The sequence below is a fragment of the Octodon degus genome, unplaced genomic scaffold, assembly GCF_000260255.1.
Source record: "Octodon degus isolate 3935 unplaced genomic scaffold, OctDeg1.0 scaffold00158, whole genome shotgun sequence".
NCBI classification, from domain to species: Eukaryota; Metazoa; Chordata; class Mammalia; order Rodentia; family Octodontidae; genus Octodon; species Octodon degus.
Window position 1 is genome coordinate 820,036 of NW_004524734.1, and position 14,375 is coordinate 834,410.

Here is a 14,375-nt window from a genome sequence, read left to right on the forward strand (position 1 = left end):
CTCTCTCTCTTTCCAGCTATTGAGGATGAGTTTGACTTTGCTCTAGGCAAACAGACTCCAGCATTCCTAAAGAAGTGTGTATGCTACATTAGGAAAATTGCTAACATTGAGCGCTTTGTGAAAATCCCAGAGATGGGGAAATACATGGATATAACTGGAACAGAACCAAGGATTATTCGAGACCCAGAAGCTCAAGAGAAGCTGATCAAACTCAGGGATGAATTTATTCCTACCATAGTTGCATCATCTAATCTGAGAGTGTACACATCTGTTACTCATTGTGACATGAAATTGGGCTATTCCCAAGAAATAGAAAATCATTACATAGAAGGACTTGGTAAGCAATTTTATGAGGACATGATTGATATAATTCAGGCAACAGTCCAACAAAATTTTGATACGGAAACTGACACGCTCTACGATGAGATTCTTCAGCATTCATCACTTTGTAAAACATACGCCTCCTTCTATGAGTACAAGTGTGAGGCTCTGAACATTGTGCATAAATACATCCTTCCCAGCAAGACAGGGCACATCAACCCTCTCATCATATATGGTGGACCATGCACTGGAAAGACCCTTCTGCTAGCTGAAATAGCAAAGAAGGTAAAAGTCTGTTCTATCTCACTTACAAGTATTTACAAATACTCTTTCTTAGGAGTAAAAAAATAAATCGATGCAACTCATTTCCATTTCCTGCGTTTACTACATGAATGATAATTAGTCCTTTTGGAATGAATACTTCTGTGTTTCTTTTTTATTGGTATAACAGCTACACTGGGAGATCAAGACTCATGGGGTGCAGCTGTAAATCCACCTAATTTCTATTCTCGCAGTTCAAACTCTTCTGTGATTAGCTCCTCCGCTCCAGTTGGATGAGAACTAGGACAGATCCCAAGACCTCTTCCCATCCCCTGCAAAGATACTAGCCTTCTGTCTGTTCCTAGTCACAAATCAGTCTAAGGTGATCATTAAAACTTCAGCCTGCACTTCTGCCCCCACTGAGGCCTGCCACCAGCCAGGCACAACAGTGGTGGTGACAACAAGGCTTCTTCCTTCCTCCTCCCCTGACCCAGCCACACCAATGACCCTATCTGTTCAGGCTATGGAAGTTGATCAGAACGTTCTCCCATGGCCAGTGCTTTTGTGAGCTCCATGCTAAAGTCCAGGTCTTTATACAGTGTTTAAAGCTACTTCCCATCTTTTCTGAGGCACTTCTGGCTAGGATCCTCTCATAGTCCAACACATTCCTTAGACAGGACCTGGAAAAGGCAGAGCAAGCAAAAGGAAACCCTTGGCATCTCTCAGTTGCTGATGGCCCAGATTACATACATAGGAATGACCCTGAGAGACCCACAGGCTGGCCCAGAACTCCAGCTCTGCTTCTCCTGTGCATGGCCAGGTGTCACGTGGCAGCCCAGCCAGCCCACTGCCTACCCTTCATGTTCCTCAGATGTCATCAGACATCAGATGTCTGTCCCTTGGGCTTTAGGAAACAGTTTGTAAGGGGACCATGGAAGCCCCTTCCCTTGGGCTGGAAGCAGAGAACGGGCGTCATTCTGAACTCTCCTTTCAAGATGAGGAAGTAAGAAATAGGATCTGTGGCACCCTCATCTCCAATCTGCACTAAACTGGTCAGAACTTCCTTCTCCAGTCCTGCCTGGCCTGGAACCTTGCTTTGGAAAGTGATACGTACTATTTTACTTCCTCCACCCATGCTGCGCTAAACTGCCTCCATTTTTATCTTCATGATAATGCTTGGTTTCTATTATTCAAGTGTTAATTCAGAATTGCTTCTAGCATTAATTCTAGCACTCCGTCATTAACTCAGAATCTCCACATTGTTCCTCTGAAGTTGCTCTCTTGAAAACAGAGCTTTCTTTAACTTCACCCTCTCACTCTGCCATGCCCTGCACATTCTCAAATTGATCATCTTGGGAACAAACACAGAACCAGCTCCATCATGCCGTGTGTGGGGTTCAGGCTCCAAAGTAAGCTCATAGGCAATACCAGGTATATCACATTTGCCTTCGAAAAGTCCTTCATTAAGAGAGCTAATTTACTATGTCTTAGTATTGTCAAGCCCAGTCAGTACTTACTCTTTTTTTTTGGGGGGGGGGGGGGGGTACTGAGATTCAAACTCAGACCTTGAGCTTGGCGGGCAGGCTCTTATGCACTGAACTATATTGCCAGCCTCTACTCTTGTGTTATAAAATATGGGTTCCATCTTCAGTTGATGAGGCAGTGAATTTGTACAAAGGGACCCCATGACATCAAAATAAACTGAGTCTATGTGTGTGCTACTGCACAGCGGCTTGTGTATCTTTGAACTTAAGGATGATTCCAAGTAAGCATAATGGTGACACCGTAAGAGACACATGAGAGCTGAATTTGGATGCGTCAGTATTCACACGTTGCCATTTCACTCTCACGCCAGAGCTTTTCTCTTGGTGGGCTCTCCAGCAGGAACAAATATTGTTATGCTGACCAAGTGAATGCTGGTGCGATGCATTTCCATGTGTCCTACCATGCTCTGGAGGTCAGGGATTACACAGGATGTACAGATTTGCCTAAGGAGCAGGACAAACAGGACAAACAGCGCAAAGCCCATCAACTTGGGAAATAGCATTCTGAGCTCCCCATCCTCTGGATATTTTGTCCAGTTACCTGCCTCTATCCACAGTCTGAGGTTCTGGTCATTTGAGGAACCTCACCTGATTCTAGGTCCCATCCTACACTCTGCTTGCCCGTCTTCTAGGGAGACTCACTGGCCTCCTGTCACCGCTCTCCTGTGACGTGCCATCTCTTCTAATGACACAGACATACATGTTGTCTTGGTCTTCTCTATTACTCAGCATTTCTATGGACACCAGCTTGAGATTGTAGGGCTATTCTCCACAGACACTACATATGCAGCAGCCTGTAGGGGACAGGAGGGAGGAAGGTGCATATATTCACTGTGATCAATCAATGTGGGAACAAACTTTTGTTTCTGATTTGCCACCCATCAACAGTGATGGCATGACAAGATTGTCTTTCTTGAAGCCAGCTTCCAAGGCTGGAGCCCAACATAAACAAAATGCTTACTTTTAAGAACTCATTATGAAATTGACATCCATAAATCTCCTCATTTATTTCTTAACCTGAACTCTCTCGTGAGGAACATAGTTTCATAAATTTCCATCTTAATGTGTGAAAAACTTCCTTTTCTAAAGAATATCCTTCATAAATTTGTAGGATTACTAGAAGACTTTATCTCCTGAAACAATACTTATTTTATCACAGCCTTCTCATCTGAGACTTTTCAGACAAAAATAAACCACTAAATTTAGTACAGACTTTATACATTTATCTTCAATCCCACAGTTTAAAAAAGAAAAAAATATATTAAAGTTAGAATAAAAGTCAGATATGATTTATACTCCAACTTTGTCTCATGATGACCATTAAACTCAAAACAAGTCATTGGGCAGCCTTGTCCTCAGTTTCCCCTTTTATAAAATAGCACTGTAATCACACCTGCTCTTCAGAGAGATGATAGGAGGACAGATGACTTCATGCTTGTGTAGTAAACCTTTGTTCTGAATCAGAGCACCTAACCAAACTCCCTTAAACAGCAAGATTTTATAAGAAGAAGAATAATCATGACCATGACCTTACAGGACCACAAAAATGTGTCTGAATTATAAAATTATATTATCATTCTGAAACTGAATGTTCTATTACATTCTAATTAACTAGAAAATTATCAGCTATAAAAGGTATCATGTGTTCTTAATGAAAATATTTAACTCATCATAACTTATAAATCATTAATCCCGTCATGAAACAAAGACTAAGTGCCTACTATGTGCCAGAGATTTGGGCCTGGAAATGAAGAGCTGGTAATGGTTAAATATCCAGATTTCCACTTCTATGGACTACTTTGCAATTTTTAGCTTATGAGCTAAATATTACCTTACACTCAAATGATACTCATTATTATTTTACTACCTGAGGGTTCATCTGTAGTTTTTGGTGCATGAGCTTAGTGACAACTCTTTGGCCTTCCCAGAGGGGCTTTGTGTCTCTCACTTCTAGGCTGTTCTCTGCATGGTGCATGGTACCAGAAGTCTGTGAGCCACTCTGTAAAGAGAGAGTGTTGGATTGTGACCCTGTGAATTCACAGCCTCATTCTAATTCCACATGTGTGTTCCAGGCTTATGGCTGGCTGCATGAAGACACGGGACCAGAATCCGACCCAGTAATAGTTGTGAGATTTCTTGGCACAACGGACATGAGTACTGACCTTAGACCTCTCCTCCTAAGCGTTTGTGAACAATTGGCCATTAACTACCGCTGTCTGGTTCAAAGCTACCCAAAAAAGATCCATGACCTCCGGGACTTATTTATAAACCTTTTGAATGAGTCTTCATTGCAGAGACCTCTGGTAATAATATTCGATGCCCTGGAGCAGCTCTCAGAGAATGACGATGCCAGGAAGCTGTGGTGGCTCCCAGCTCACCTCCCCCACTTTGTGCGGATAGTCCTCTCCACACTGCCCAATAAGCATGGGATCCTGCAGAAACTAAGGTGCCTTATCCATGAAGAAGACAACTACATCGAGCTGATTCCCCGGGACAGGAAGATGTGCAGCCAGGTCCTCAAACACCAGCTGCTGCGGGTCAAAAGGAAGGTCACGTCAGGCCAGCAGATTTACGTGAACAACGCATTCTCCAAGTGCACACTGCCAATGTTCGTGAACCTGACCTTCAGGGAAGTGAGACACTGGCGGTCTCACAAAGATGTTGATGAATCCTCCCTCTGTGTCACCGTTCACGAAAGTATAGAGCAGTTATTCTGGGCCCTAGAGAAGAAGTGTGGCCAGAAACTGGTCTCTAGGGCTCTTGGTTATATTACCATGGCCAAAATGGGTCTGAGTGAGATGGAGCTGGAGGACGTGCTAGCCCTAGACAACAGCGTCATGAACGAGCTCAACGAAAACACCAGGCCCAGCAATCCTCTGAGAGTACCTTACCTGTACATCGCAAGGCTGAAGGAGGGTCTCAGTGGATACTTAATAGAAAGACACGTGAAGAATGTCACACTCCTGGTCTGGGCCAACAGACATCTGCAGCTGATAGCCCAGAAGCTGTATCTACAGCAGGACAGTGACCTGCGTGAAATGCACACCATCCTGGCAGATTATTTTCTGGGGGTGTGGTCAGGGGGCCGGAGAAAAGCATTCTGCTTTGAAGACACCTACTTGAATGGTTGTCTTGACTTGGAAAATAGAAGCCTACTTGAGGAAGAAAAGCATTTCATGGAACAGGCCTCTTTTGACAGGCAGGCCCCAGACCAGCCCTGGGTTTTTCAGTGCAATCCACTGGAACCTGACATCTTTTTTGTCAATCACAGAAAAATGTCTGAGCTTTTGTACCACCTGACGAGGTGTGGGAAAACTGACGACCTGCTTTACGGCATCATCATGAACTTCAGCTGGCTTTACACCATGATCAAAATTGGCCAGTTTGACAAAGTACTTTCAGACATCGAGCTGGCTTATAATCATTCACAAGAGAAGGAGCTAAAATTCCTGGCCAGCACCCTTCGCAGCATCAAAAACAAGGTCACCGCATTTCCTGGTTCCCTGTCCGCAGAACTACAGCAAAGACTGCTTCCTGTCATAAGTTCCCTGCCCAAACTGAGACACCTTCTTTTGGAATGTGACAAAGACGGGCCCAAGTATTGCTCCATTGTGCCACTGCATTCGTCCATGGATGTGACATACAGTCCCGAGCGCCTTCCCTTATCATCCAGTCACCTGCATGTCACAGAGATCCTGCCTACCTGCAACCCCAGTACTGTCCTCACAGCTCTAGAAAATGGTTCCATCAGTACATGGGATGTAGAAACTCGCCAACTCCTCAGGCAAATTACCACAGCCCAGTCTGTCATCCTAGGCATGAAGCTCACAAGTGACGAAAAGTACCTTGTGGTTGCTACAACAAATAACACCTTGTTGATTTATGACAATGTCAATTCTTGTCTGCTTTCTGAAGTAGAAATCAAAGGAACCAAGCATGGAAGCAGCTCTACCTACATCAATGGATTTACTCTATCTGTCAACCATGCCCTTGCATGGCTCGAGGCCAGCAAAGATGTCACCGTCATTGATCTGCTCTATGGATGGCCCCTTTACCAGTTTCACTGCTGGTATGAAGTGACCTGTGTCCAGTGCTCTCTGGATGGGCTGCATGCTTTCTGTGGACAGTACCTAAACACCACCACCATATTTCATTTAGGGAGTGGAGAAAAGTTATGTACTGTGACATCTGAGTTTTCAGGCGGGTTTGTGAAGTTTCTTCTTATTTTGGACACAGCTCAAGAGATGGTAATGGTAGATAGCGAGGGAAGTCTTTCAGTTTGGAATACTGAAGACATCTCCAACCCACAGCTGACTGATGACTTTGATTGCCGAAGAGAAGACAGCGAGGTGGTCACCATCGAACTTTCAGAGGACCAAAGTGCAATTCTGATTTGTAAGGCTCTCAGCATTGAACTCTTAGATACTGGCATGTGGAAGGTGGCTGAAAAGTTCCGAGCCAAGCACAATGAGCGCTTTGTATCTGCTGTGCTGTCCAAGAATGGAGACTGCATCATCGCTACCATGGAGAATACCCCAGCTGTGTTTTTCTGGAGGCGGGACACAGGCCAATGCATGGCGAGCCTGCAGGAAATCTCAGGCACCATAGTTAAGTTGGTGAGATCCAGTCACCACAATATGTTACTGTCTTTATCAACGAGTGGTGTTCTTTCTATTTGGGATATAGATATAATCACAGCGATGTCCAACATAGATAAAACTGGAAAGCCCATTCAGAGCCTGGTGTTGCCCGCCAGAGGGGAAATAATTTACTCTCTCGATGGCTCTGATTGTGTTCATAAGTGGAACTTCAGCAGTGGATTCATCGAAGCAGTATTTAAGCATGAAGGGATAGTTGAGCACTGTGTGTTAACATCTGCTGGAGACATAATGGTGACCTCAGATGACAAAAGCAGCCAGTATGTCTGGCACACCAACAGTGGGGAAAACCTCTTCCGAATCAACGGGCAGAGAATCTCTCAGCTGCTGATTACACACAATGACCAATTTGTGGTGTCCCTGTGTGAGGAAAATGCCTCCAGGGTTTGGAGACTGGCCACGGGCCACCGGGTCTGCAACATCCTCACCACGTTGCAGAATGCCTTTATTACCTCGGCAAACACCTTCGTGGTGGGAATGACCAAAAGCAAAGTGCTGGCAGTCAGTCTCTGGACAGGAAGCATCACCAAGAAGTTCTGCTGCGAAGATGGCACTACCATTGTGAATTTTAAGTTGATCCCCGACTGTCCTGACATCATCGTGTTTATCACCTCAGCGGAGACTGTGAATATCTGGAGCCTGACAGATGAGGTGATCTGTCGACGCGTGCAGCTTCCAAACAACTTTTTGAAAAATCTAGAGGATTTTGAAATTTCTCCTAATGGGAAGCTAGGCATCATATCGAGGGGAGATGAAAATATCAACGTGCTAGATTTACACAGCGGTAAACTACGGGTGGTGCATGCCTCTGGCGCCATCTGGCGGCAGAGGTTGTCCCGCGATGGGCGCTACCTGGTGTACATTTGTTTCCGAAATGGGGAGGAGGACGATGAAAACGGGGCGATATCCAGCTTAATTGTCATGAGGCTGGCAGATGGCAAAAACATCGGTGCTTGTTCCCTGTACAAAACGCCAACCTTCCTTGCTCTCTCGCAGAGGCACCTGAACATCATCGTGGGATTCGACGATGGGAGTATAGGGATATACACGGTAGTGGACCGCGTGGATGCCGCGCTGAAGATCAAGATCGCCACTTCAAACAGCAGACAGATTTTCAACAACGCAACCCAGACATCCAGGCCAAAGTCTAACAACTACTCTTTTAAAACGTCTGTGGATTGCTTATGGAGGGAGTCCACCGAGGTCTTCGCAAGAGACAGCCCAATCACAGTGAGTGACTCTTCAGAGTCCAGCGAAGCAACACCCTCGAAGAAACACAACTCTTGTTATGACCGGGTGTGCTCTGCCCTAGAACCCAGGGGCCACGGCTACACCCCTGATAACTGACACAATGTTTGTCCTGCTCCGTGGAAACAGATGATCCACTACATAAGGGGAAAAAGAAAAGGATCTTCTGGATCACAAATGATAAAGTACTCATTTGTTTAGAAGAAAGCAATGATGCTGGAATTTGAGGGTTGGGGTTTTTTTTTAACACATTTATGAAACACACAGAAATGTGAAATAAGTTTTGGGTGCCATATTTTTGTCAGAGGATTTCTAGAAGTGGTACAGACATGGCTATTTCACCTGTAAGAGAGAGGATAAAAGTTTTAAAACTCAGCTGTGTGGTAAGAAGCAGTACGGTTGATTTTCCTGGTTCAGAGGAGACAGGCTACAGTTACATGTGAACTGTATGGACTGGCGTTAGTTCTACAAAAAACAGTTAAAATCACAGAAACGATAGGGCTGTTGGATTCCAAAGGATTGTGTGATAAAAGAAACACAGCCTTAATCTCTACATTTTCTGATCCTGACAACTGTGTAAACCTAGTCTGCAGAGGAAAGGTCTAACGGTGCAAAATCATGTAACAAAAGTGCCCAGATATCTTCCCAGGTCCCCAAGAGACACAACGTGAAATGTGACACCATAAACTGGACTGAGACAAAGACTAACCGTGGCTATCCTAGGGCTACCGGACAAGGGGAGTCAGTCCTCATTAAAGTATAGTTGCAACAAGTGCATGCCAGGTTTCTGTATAGTGGAATATAGGAATCTTTATTTATTTCTGGGGCTGCAAAAGAACACGTTTCATAAGAAACCACAATTTTTTCCACATCTTTTTCAAAATGCATACTTGTGCTGAGTGTAAAGAAGTACAGAATGGGCATTACAACGTTGATCAAAACAACCAGTCATTTCTATCATTGTACTAATAAAAAATTCTGTACCATTCAGCCAACTGTATGGGAGCATAAATTATTTCCTAAATCCTGCAGTATCTCTTAATAGAAAGCAAGCTTTCTGAACATGCCATCTCAGAAATACTGATGACATTTGCCTTACTCTCATTCCTCTTCTTTCCTGTATAAAACACAGATAGATAACCAAATACTCTGGGACAAATACTCTGAATATGCCTGTCTTTGTGCTAAAATATTCCATCAATCTTAAGGGTGTCCAAAGGTTCTTTATCATCCCTCTTTGTAATCACTTTCTTACTTCTATACACTGTATGTATGCTTCTTTATCTGTTATACTTCCAGGCTGCGGACTCTGCTGAGACTTTTATAGTCTTATCTATTTCAAAGCTGAGGCTGTAAAATGATATCAAGTATTTTTTAAAACCTACATCATCTATTCAAAAGAAAATGCTACAAAGAAAGTGAAAGTGATTTTTTTCCTTTACTATTTTCCACATGGCATGTCTTCGGATAACTTTTCATAGGGGCTGGCAGTTGTGGTTTGGTTTGGTTTTCTTTGAAAGTGGCAGTCACTTTAATAAGAATAATGAACAAGGAACATTTTTGTCCAATTCTGCCATGAACTCATATGTCCCTAGCCAGATCTTTAACTTTACTGGTGTATTATGTTTGTGAACTACAAAATAAAGGTAGTGATAGGTTCTGCTGTTGCCCTGTTGGGGATATTTGGGAGTAATGTGAGAAAAACACATAGCGACATTTTGATTCTTAATGTTAACAGGGGGAAAAATGGTAGAACATAGAGAGAACCCAATTCAATTGTACTTCATCTCAGAAAGCAGTTCAACATGTAAGTATTCAAAGATGTGATTCAGATAGAAGCACCCCTCCCCCTCCATAGCGAAAGACTTTTCTCAGTATGTTTCCCTGATTTAGCTAGTAGCCAGGGAGGTAGTCGCCCAGAGAGTGCTTAGACCTATGTACCAGTCACCTGGAGTAGATCGTATGAGTCAGTTCTTCTTAGCTCTTTAGGCAATGCATTGTTCCTCCTGTCATTATCAGTTGGACCTCCATGTCATACATTTCTAAGAATTAAATTCCTAGATGGATTACCTGTAGTGTGTGGATGTTCTATGTAAAAGCCAATAGAGTATAACAAGTGACTTGAATGATTTTTTCCTAACTTGTTTGCAACTGATAGCTCATATTGAATGTTTTTATGTAAACTTTGTATTGTTGGGAAGAATTACCCAATCAGAGATTTATATTTTCATAAATGTTACATTTAGTTAAATTTTGTTACAGAGTTGTTACACTAGAAAATTATTTCAGTCTTTAAACACTATACAGTCTTGTGTATGTATTGTTTGTATGAATAAAAGATAAACACTTAGATTTGTGTGCTATTGGTATTTCTTCCCTATCTTTGGCAGAGGTAAAGACCTTCAGTGGCAGTAATAATTGTATTCACAGAATGTTTATAAGATCACTGGGCACTGTTCTCAGAGCTTTGCATGTAGTAAGCTGTAATATAAATAGTTATTTATATTACTAGATTTGTACTACTAGTTTTCAGAATAGCCATCTGAGATGAGTACTGTTATTAATCCATTTTCAGCAGATAGGAAAACTAGATATAAAGGGCCAGGGAGAAGAGCTGAACAAGAATTCAATGCATTATGAATATCTTTTTTATTAACTTTCTCAAGGCCTGTCAAAATATAGAAGTCAGTACCCAGGAGGCATTCATGGACTATGGCCTACCAGGTATTTTCTAACTTGCAGAGATTGGCCTGGTTCATGGATGACCACTGGAAGTTGCTTCCAACTCTCAGGATTTTCACATATTCAGAAATAATTCATGAATTCATCCAGTAACTATTTATTAGGTCAGGCATTTTATCAGGAACACAAAGACAGATAAAATAGCTATGTCTTCTAAAGTTTCAGGTATAACAGAAAAACAAGAAACAAGTTCTCTATGTCATGGGCTGCTCTCTGGGGCCGGAGACTGAAAAAGGAGAGATCATGACAAAGAGGTGAGAGATCAGACCCAAGGAAGTCCTTCTCTGATTCATCCTTTTAGACCTGGGTCTGAGAAACCCCTTGCACACACATCTGATTATTTGTCAGCCACAGCAACATTGAAGATCTCAAGTAATAAGTAGGCAGATAAACGAGAGTTCAACTGAGAATTAAAACAGAAAAAATTACAAGTGACACAAAATTTCACTTAACAAAGTAATATGAATTTCACAGTACTTGTAATACATAGTGTTGTCTTCCAACCAGTTATTTATATTACCAGATATATGCATGTAAAATTGGTAGGAAGAAATGCAGTAAGGCAACGATCCTGAGAAACATCAGCAGGTTTTTGAAACTAGCAGTTAATTGGTAGGATTCTCACCCTGACTAACGATATAGGCTGATACCTGTGAACCAAGCAACTGCGCTGAAGATAACAATGTGTGATAGAAGGGTCACGCTTGGAGTGCCTGTCATTCTAGTCTTCTAAATATGCACCTCTTGTCAGGACAGACCAATTATTACCATACTGTCTCTCAAGTAAAAGTTTTTTTCTTAAAAAAAAAAAGGAAAGAAATGCGTAAGAAATTAAGAAGAGAAAAAGTACAAACAATTGAAAAAGGAAACAAAACAACTTTATACAATATCTAGTTGCCAAGAAACAGTCATTCTCAAGGAAACTTAAAAGGTTCAGAAAAAAATTCCAGATTTATTGTCTTCATCTATTTATGGCTACAATCTCTGTTTAAAGTTTACCAACACAGGGCCAGCCAAATAGCTCAGTGGATTAAAGCTCCTGCAAGCAGGCACAGGGGCTGGAGTTCAATCCTTGGGCCTGCCATGCAAGTCCCGCCCCTGGGGCATGATGAGATAGTGATTGAGACTGGGCATGGGGTGCACACCTGTAATCCCAGCTCTTGGGAGGCTGTAAACAGGCTGAGCACTACGAGCCCGATCTAGTGGTGAGACCCTGAACACCCTGTAGACCCTTCCCTAAAATACAAAAATAAATAAATAATAAAAATAATAAAGTTTACCAACACTCACACCATTCTATTACCTATACCAGGAATTTCCTTCTTCGGTTTCAATCTACATCTTTTAGGTTTAAGGGTTTTGTTTTTGTGCGGGAGAGCAAGCCCAGGTCTTCGCATATGTGATGCAAGCACTCTTCCATGAAGCAACTCGGAGTTTGCCATTTAAATAGCTCCCTTCCTAGAATCAATAATACCACAAATACTGCATACTTCCTACGTGCAATGTACTATGCCCTAGAATGAAAACTAGTTCTATATAATCCCTGTCCAAAATTCTACAATTAATAAGAGACATAACTAAACCAGATGCAAATCTGTGATGAAAAGTTGCTAATAAGGGCCAGCCAAATAGCTCAGCAGATTAAAGTACCTGCAAGCAGGCTCAGGGGCTGGGGGTTCCATCCCTGGGCTTACTGTGCCAGCCCCACCCCCGGGGTGCACTGAGAGGCAATTGAGACTGGGCATGGTGGTGCCTGTAATCCCAGCACTTGGAGGGATATAAATAGGAGGCTCACTATGAGTCCTATAAATAGGAGGATCACTATGAGTCCAATCTAGTAGTGAGACCCTGAACACCCTGTAGACCTTTCCCTAAAACACAGAAAAAAAAAAGTTGCTAATAAAAGTGAAACCCAGGCACTAAGAATACACAGTTGAGGCACAATGGACTCTACCCGGAAACTGAAAAGGATGAGCTAGAGGAGACAACTGAGGTCTGACAAATAAATAGGATTTCATTGCCAATATCATCATAAAGGCCTTTTAGAAGAAGGAAGCTACATTGGGCAAAAATGGAGAGCTCACATATATTTTGGATGGCTTCCACTGGTACACAGGGATTTTAGAATTTCTTAAGTAGTGACAGGAGTAGTGCAAAAGATTTTGCATTACATTCAGGGAATGACCTGAATGGAATGGTATTTGGGGATGAATGACTCAGAAAATTCTTTTTCTGATGGACTCCAGATCAGATGGATTACAGGCCAGGGACCACTTACTACAACATCAAAATGGTGCAGGATTTTGGTGTTCTTTCTGGGGTTGTGTAAAGTGATACCATACATTTTAAGAACTTTTAGTCCTTTTAGAACTACTAGACAAATTTGGCACTATAATGACAAACCCACTCAAATAAATTAGTTTTTCTATGTTCCACGAGTTATTAGGGTGGAACAATTTATATCCCAGTAAAAACATGAATACACCTAAAAAACAGAACAAATTCTAACGTCTATGATCTAACGGCCATCAAGAATCCCTAAGTTTTTCTTCTTTCTTTTACCAGAGTTCCCTTAGATTTCCATTTGGCCTCTAAGTTAGCTGACCAGAACATAGATTCCACTTTGCCCAAACATATGACAGGTTTGGTTTTAGTGTTAATATGACAAATTAGATCACGCTGGTACTTTGGGGTGACAAATAGCAACAGCACTTCTGGCCTTATAGAGTGTCAGCCTACCTGGATGACCTCACTTAACCAGCTGTCTGAATGCACTCAGAGCAGCAGTTCTCAATCTGGATGGTGTATCACTTGTCAAAACACAAATTTCTTCACTACCCCCACCCCATTTCTGAATCAATTTGACTGGAAAGTCCCAAGAACTTGTGTTTTCACTGAATTAGAATGATATTGAATCTGCTAGTCTAGGAACCAGGCTTAAAATCCCAAGAAAAACCCCAAAGCCCTTCTGGTCAAAATAGCCTGATAAGTGTACCAACATTCTATGGACTTCATTAGGCCAATGACTGGAAGTCGGGGACAAGAGTCATTTGTTGCGACACATGATTTTTTAAATCAAACAAATGACTTATAAAAGTAATGAGGGCCGGCCAAATAGCTTAGCAGACTAAAGCACCTGCAAGCAAGCACAGGCCTGCCGGGCTGGCCCCGCCCCTGGGGCTGGCCATGGTGGCACACGCCTGTAATCCCAGCTTTTGGGAGGCTGTAAACAGAAGAATCACTACGAGTTCCTAGTAGTGAGACCCTGAACACCCTGTAGAGCCTTCCCTAAAATATATGATATAAAAAAAAAGTGATGAGGTACTACAACAAGGGGACATCCCAAATCTTTGGAGTGTGGCAAATGCTTTCAAATGGAACCAAAAACAGGACATATTGAAAAACCAAGGGTCACAGGACCATCTTAAAAGTATTTCTTTTCTTATGAAAGAACAGTTTATTTTATTTTTTCCATAGTTTTATTGAGAGACAAATAGCAATGAGACAGTTTCAAATCAAATTGGTAGGACAGTTTCAATAATTAACACATTGCATACTCTCTACCTAGTGGTTATTTGCTGTACAAGATGCAGACATGATA

The 14,375-nt window shown here is 42.3% G+C and overlaps 1 protein-coding gene across 1 annotated transcript in view; it reads left to right on the plus strand.

Annotated features, from left to right (window-relative positions):
* The window catches only part of Nwd2 (NACHT and WD repeat domain containing 2), a 234,604-nt gene extending 224,220 nt beyond the window's left edge, over nucleotides 1-10,384 (plus strand). The window contains exons 6-7 of the mRNA XM_004642633.2: nucleotides 17-606; nucleotides 4,199-10,384. Coding sequence (XP_004642690.1) covers nucleotides 17-606; nucleotides 4,199-8,131 — 4,523 coding nt within the window. The 3' untranslated portion in view covers nucleotides 8,132-10,384. The remainder of the gene's footprint in view (nucleotides 1-16; nucleotides 607-4,198) is intronic.
* Nucleotides 10,385-14,375: the final 3,991 nt, after the last annotated feature.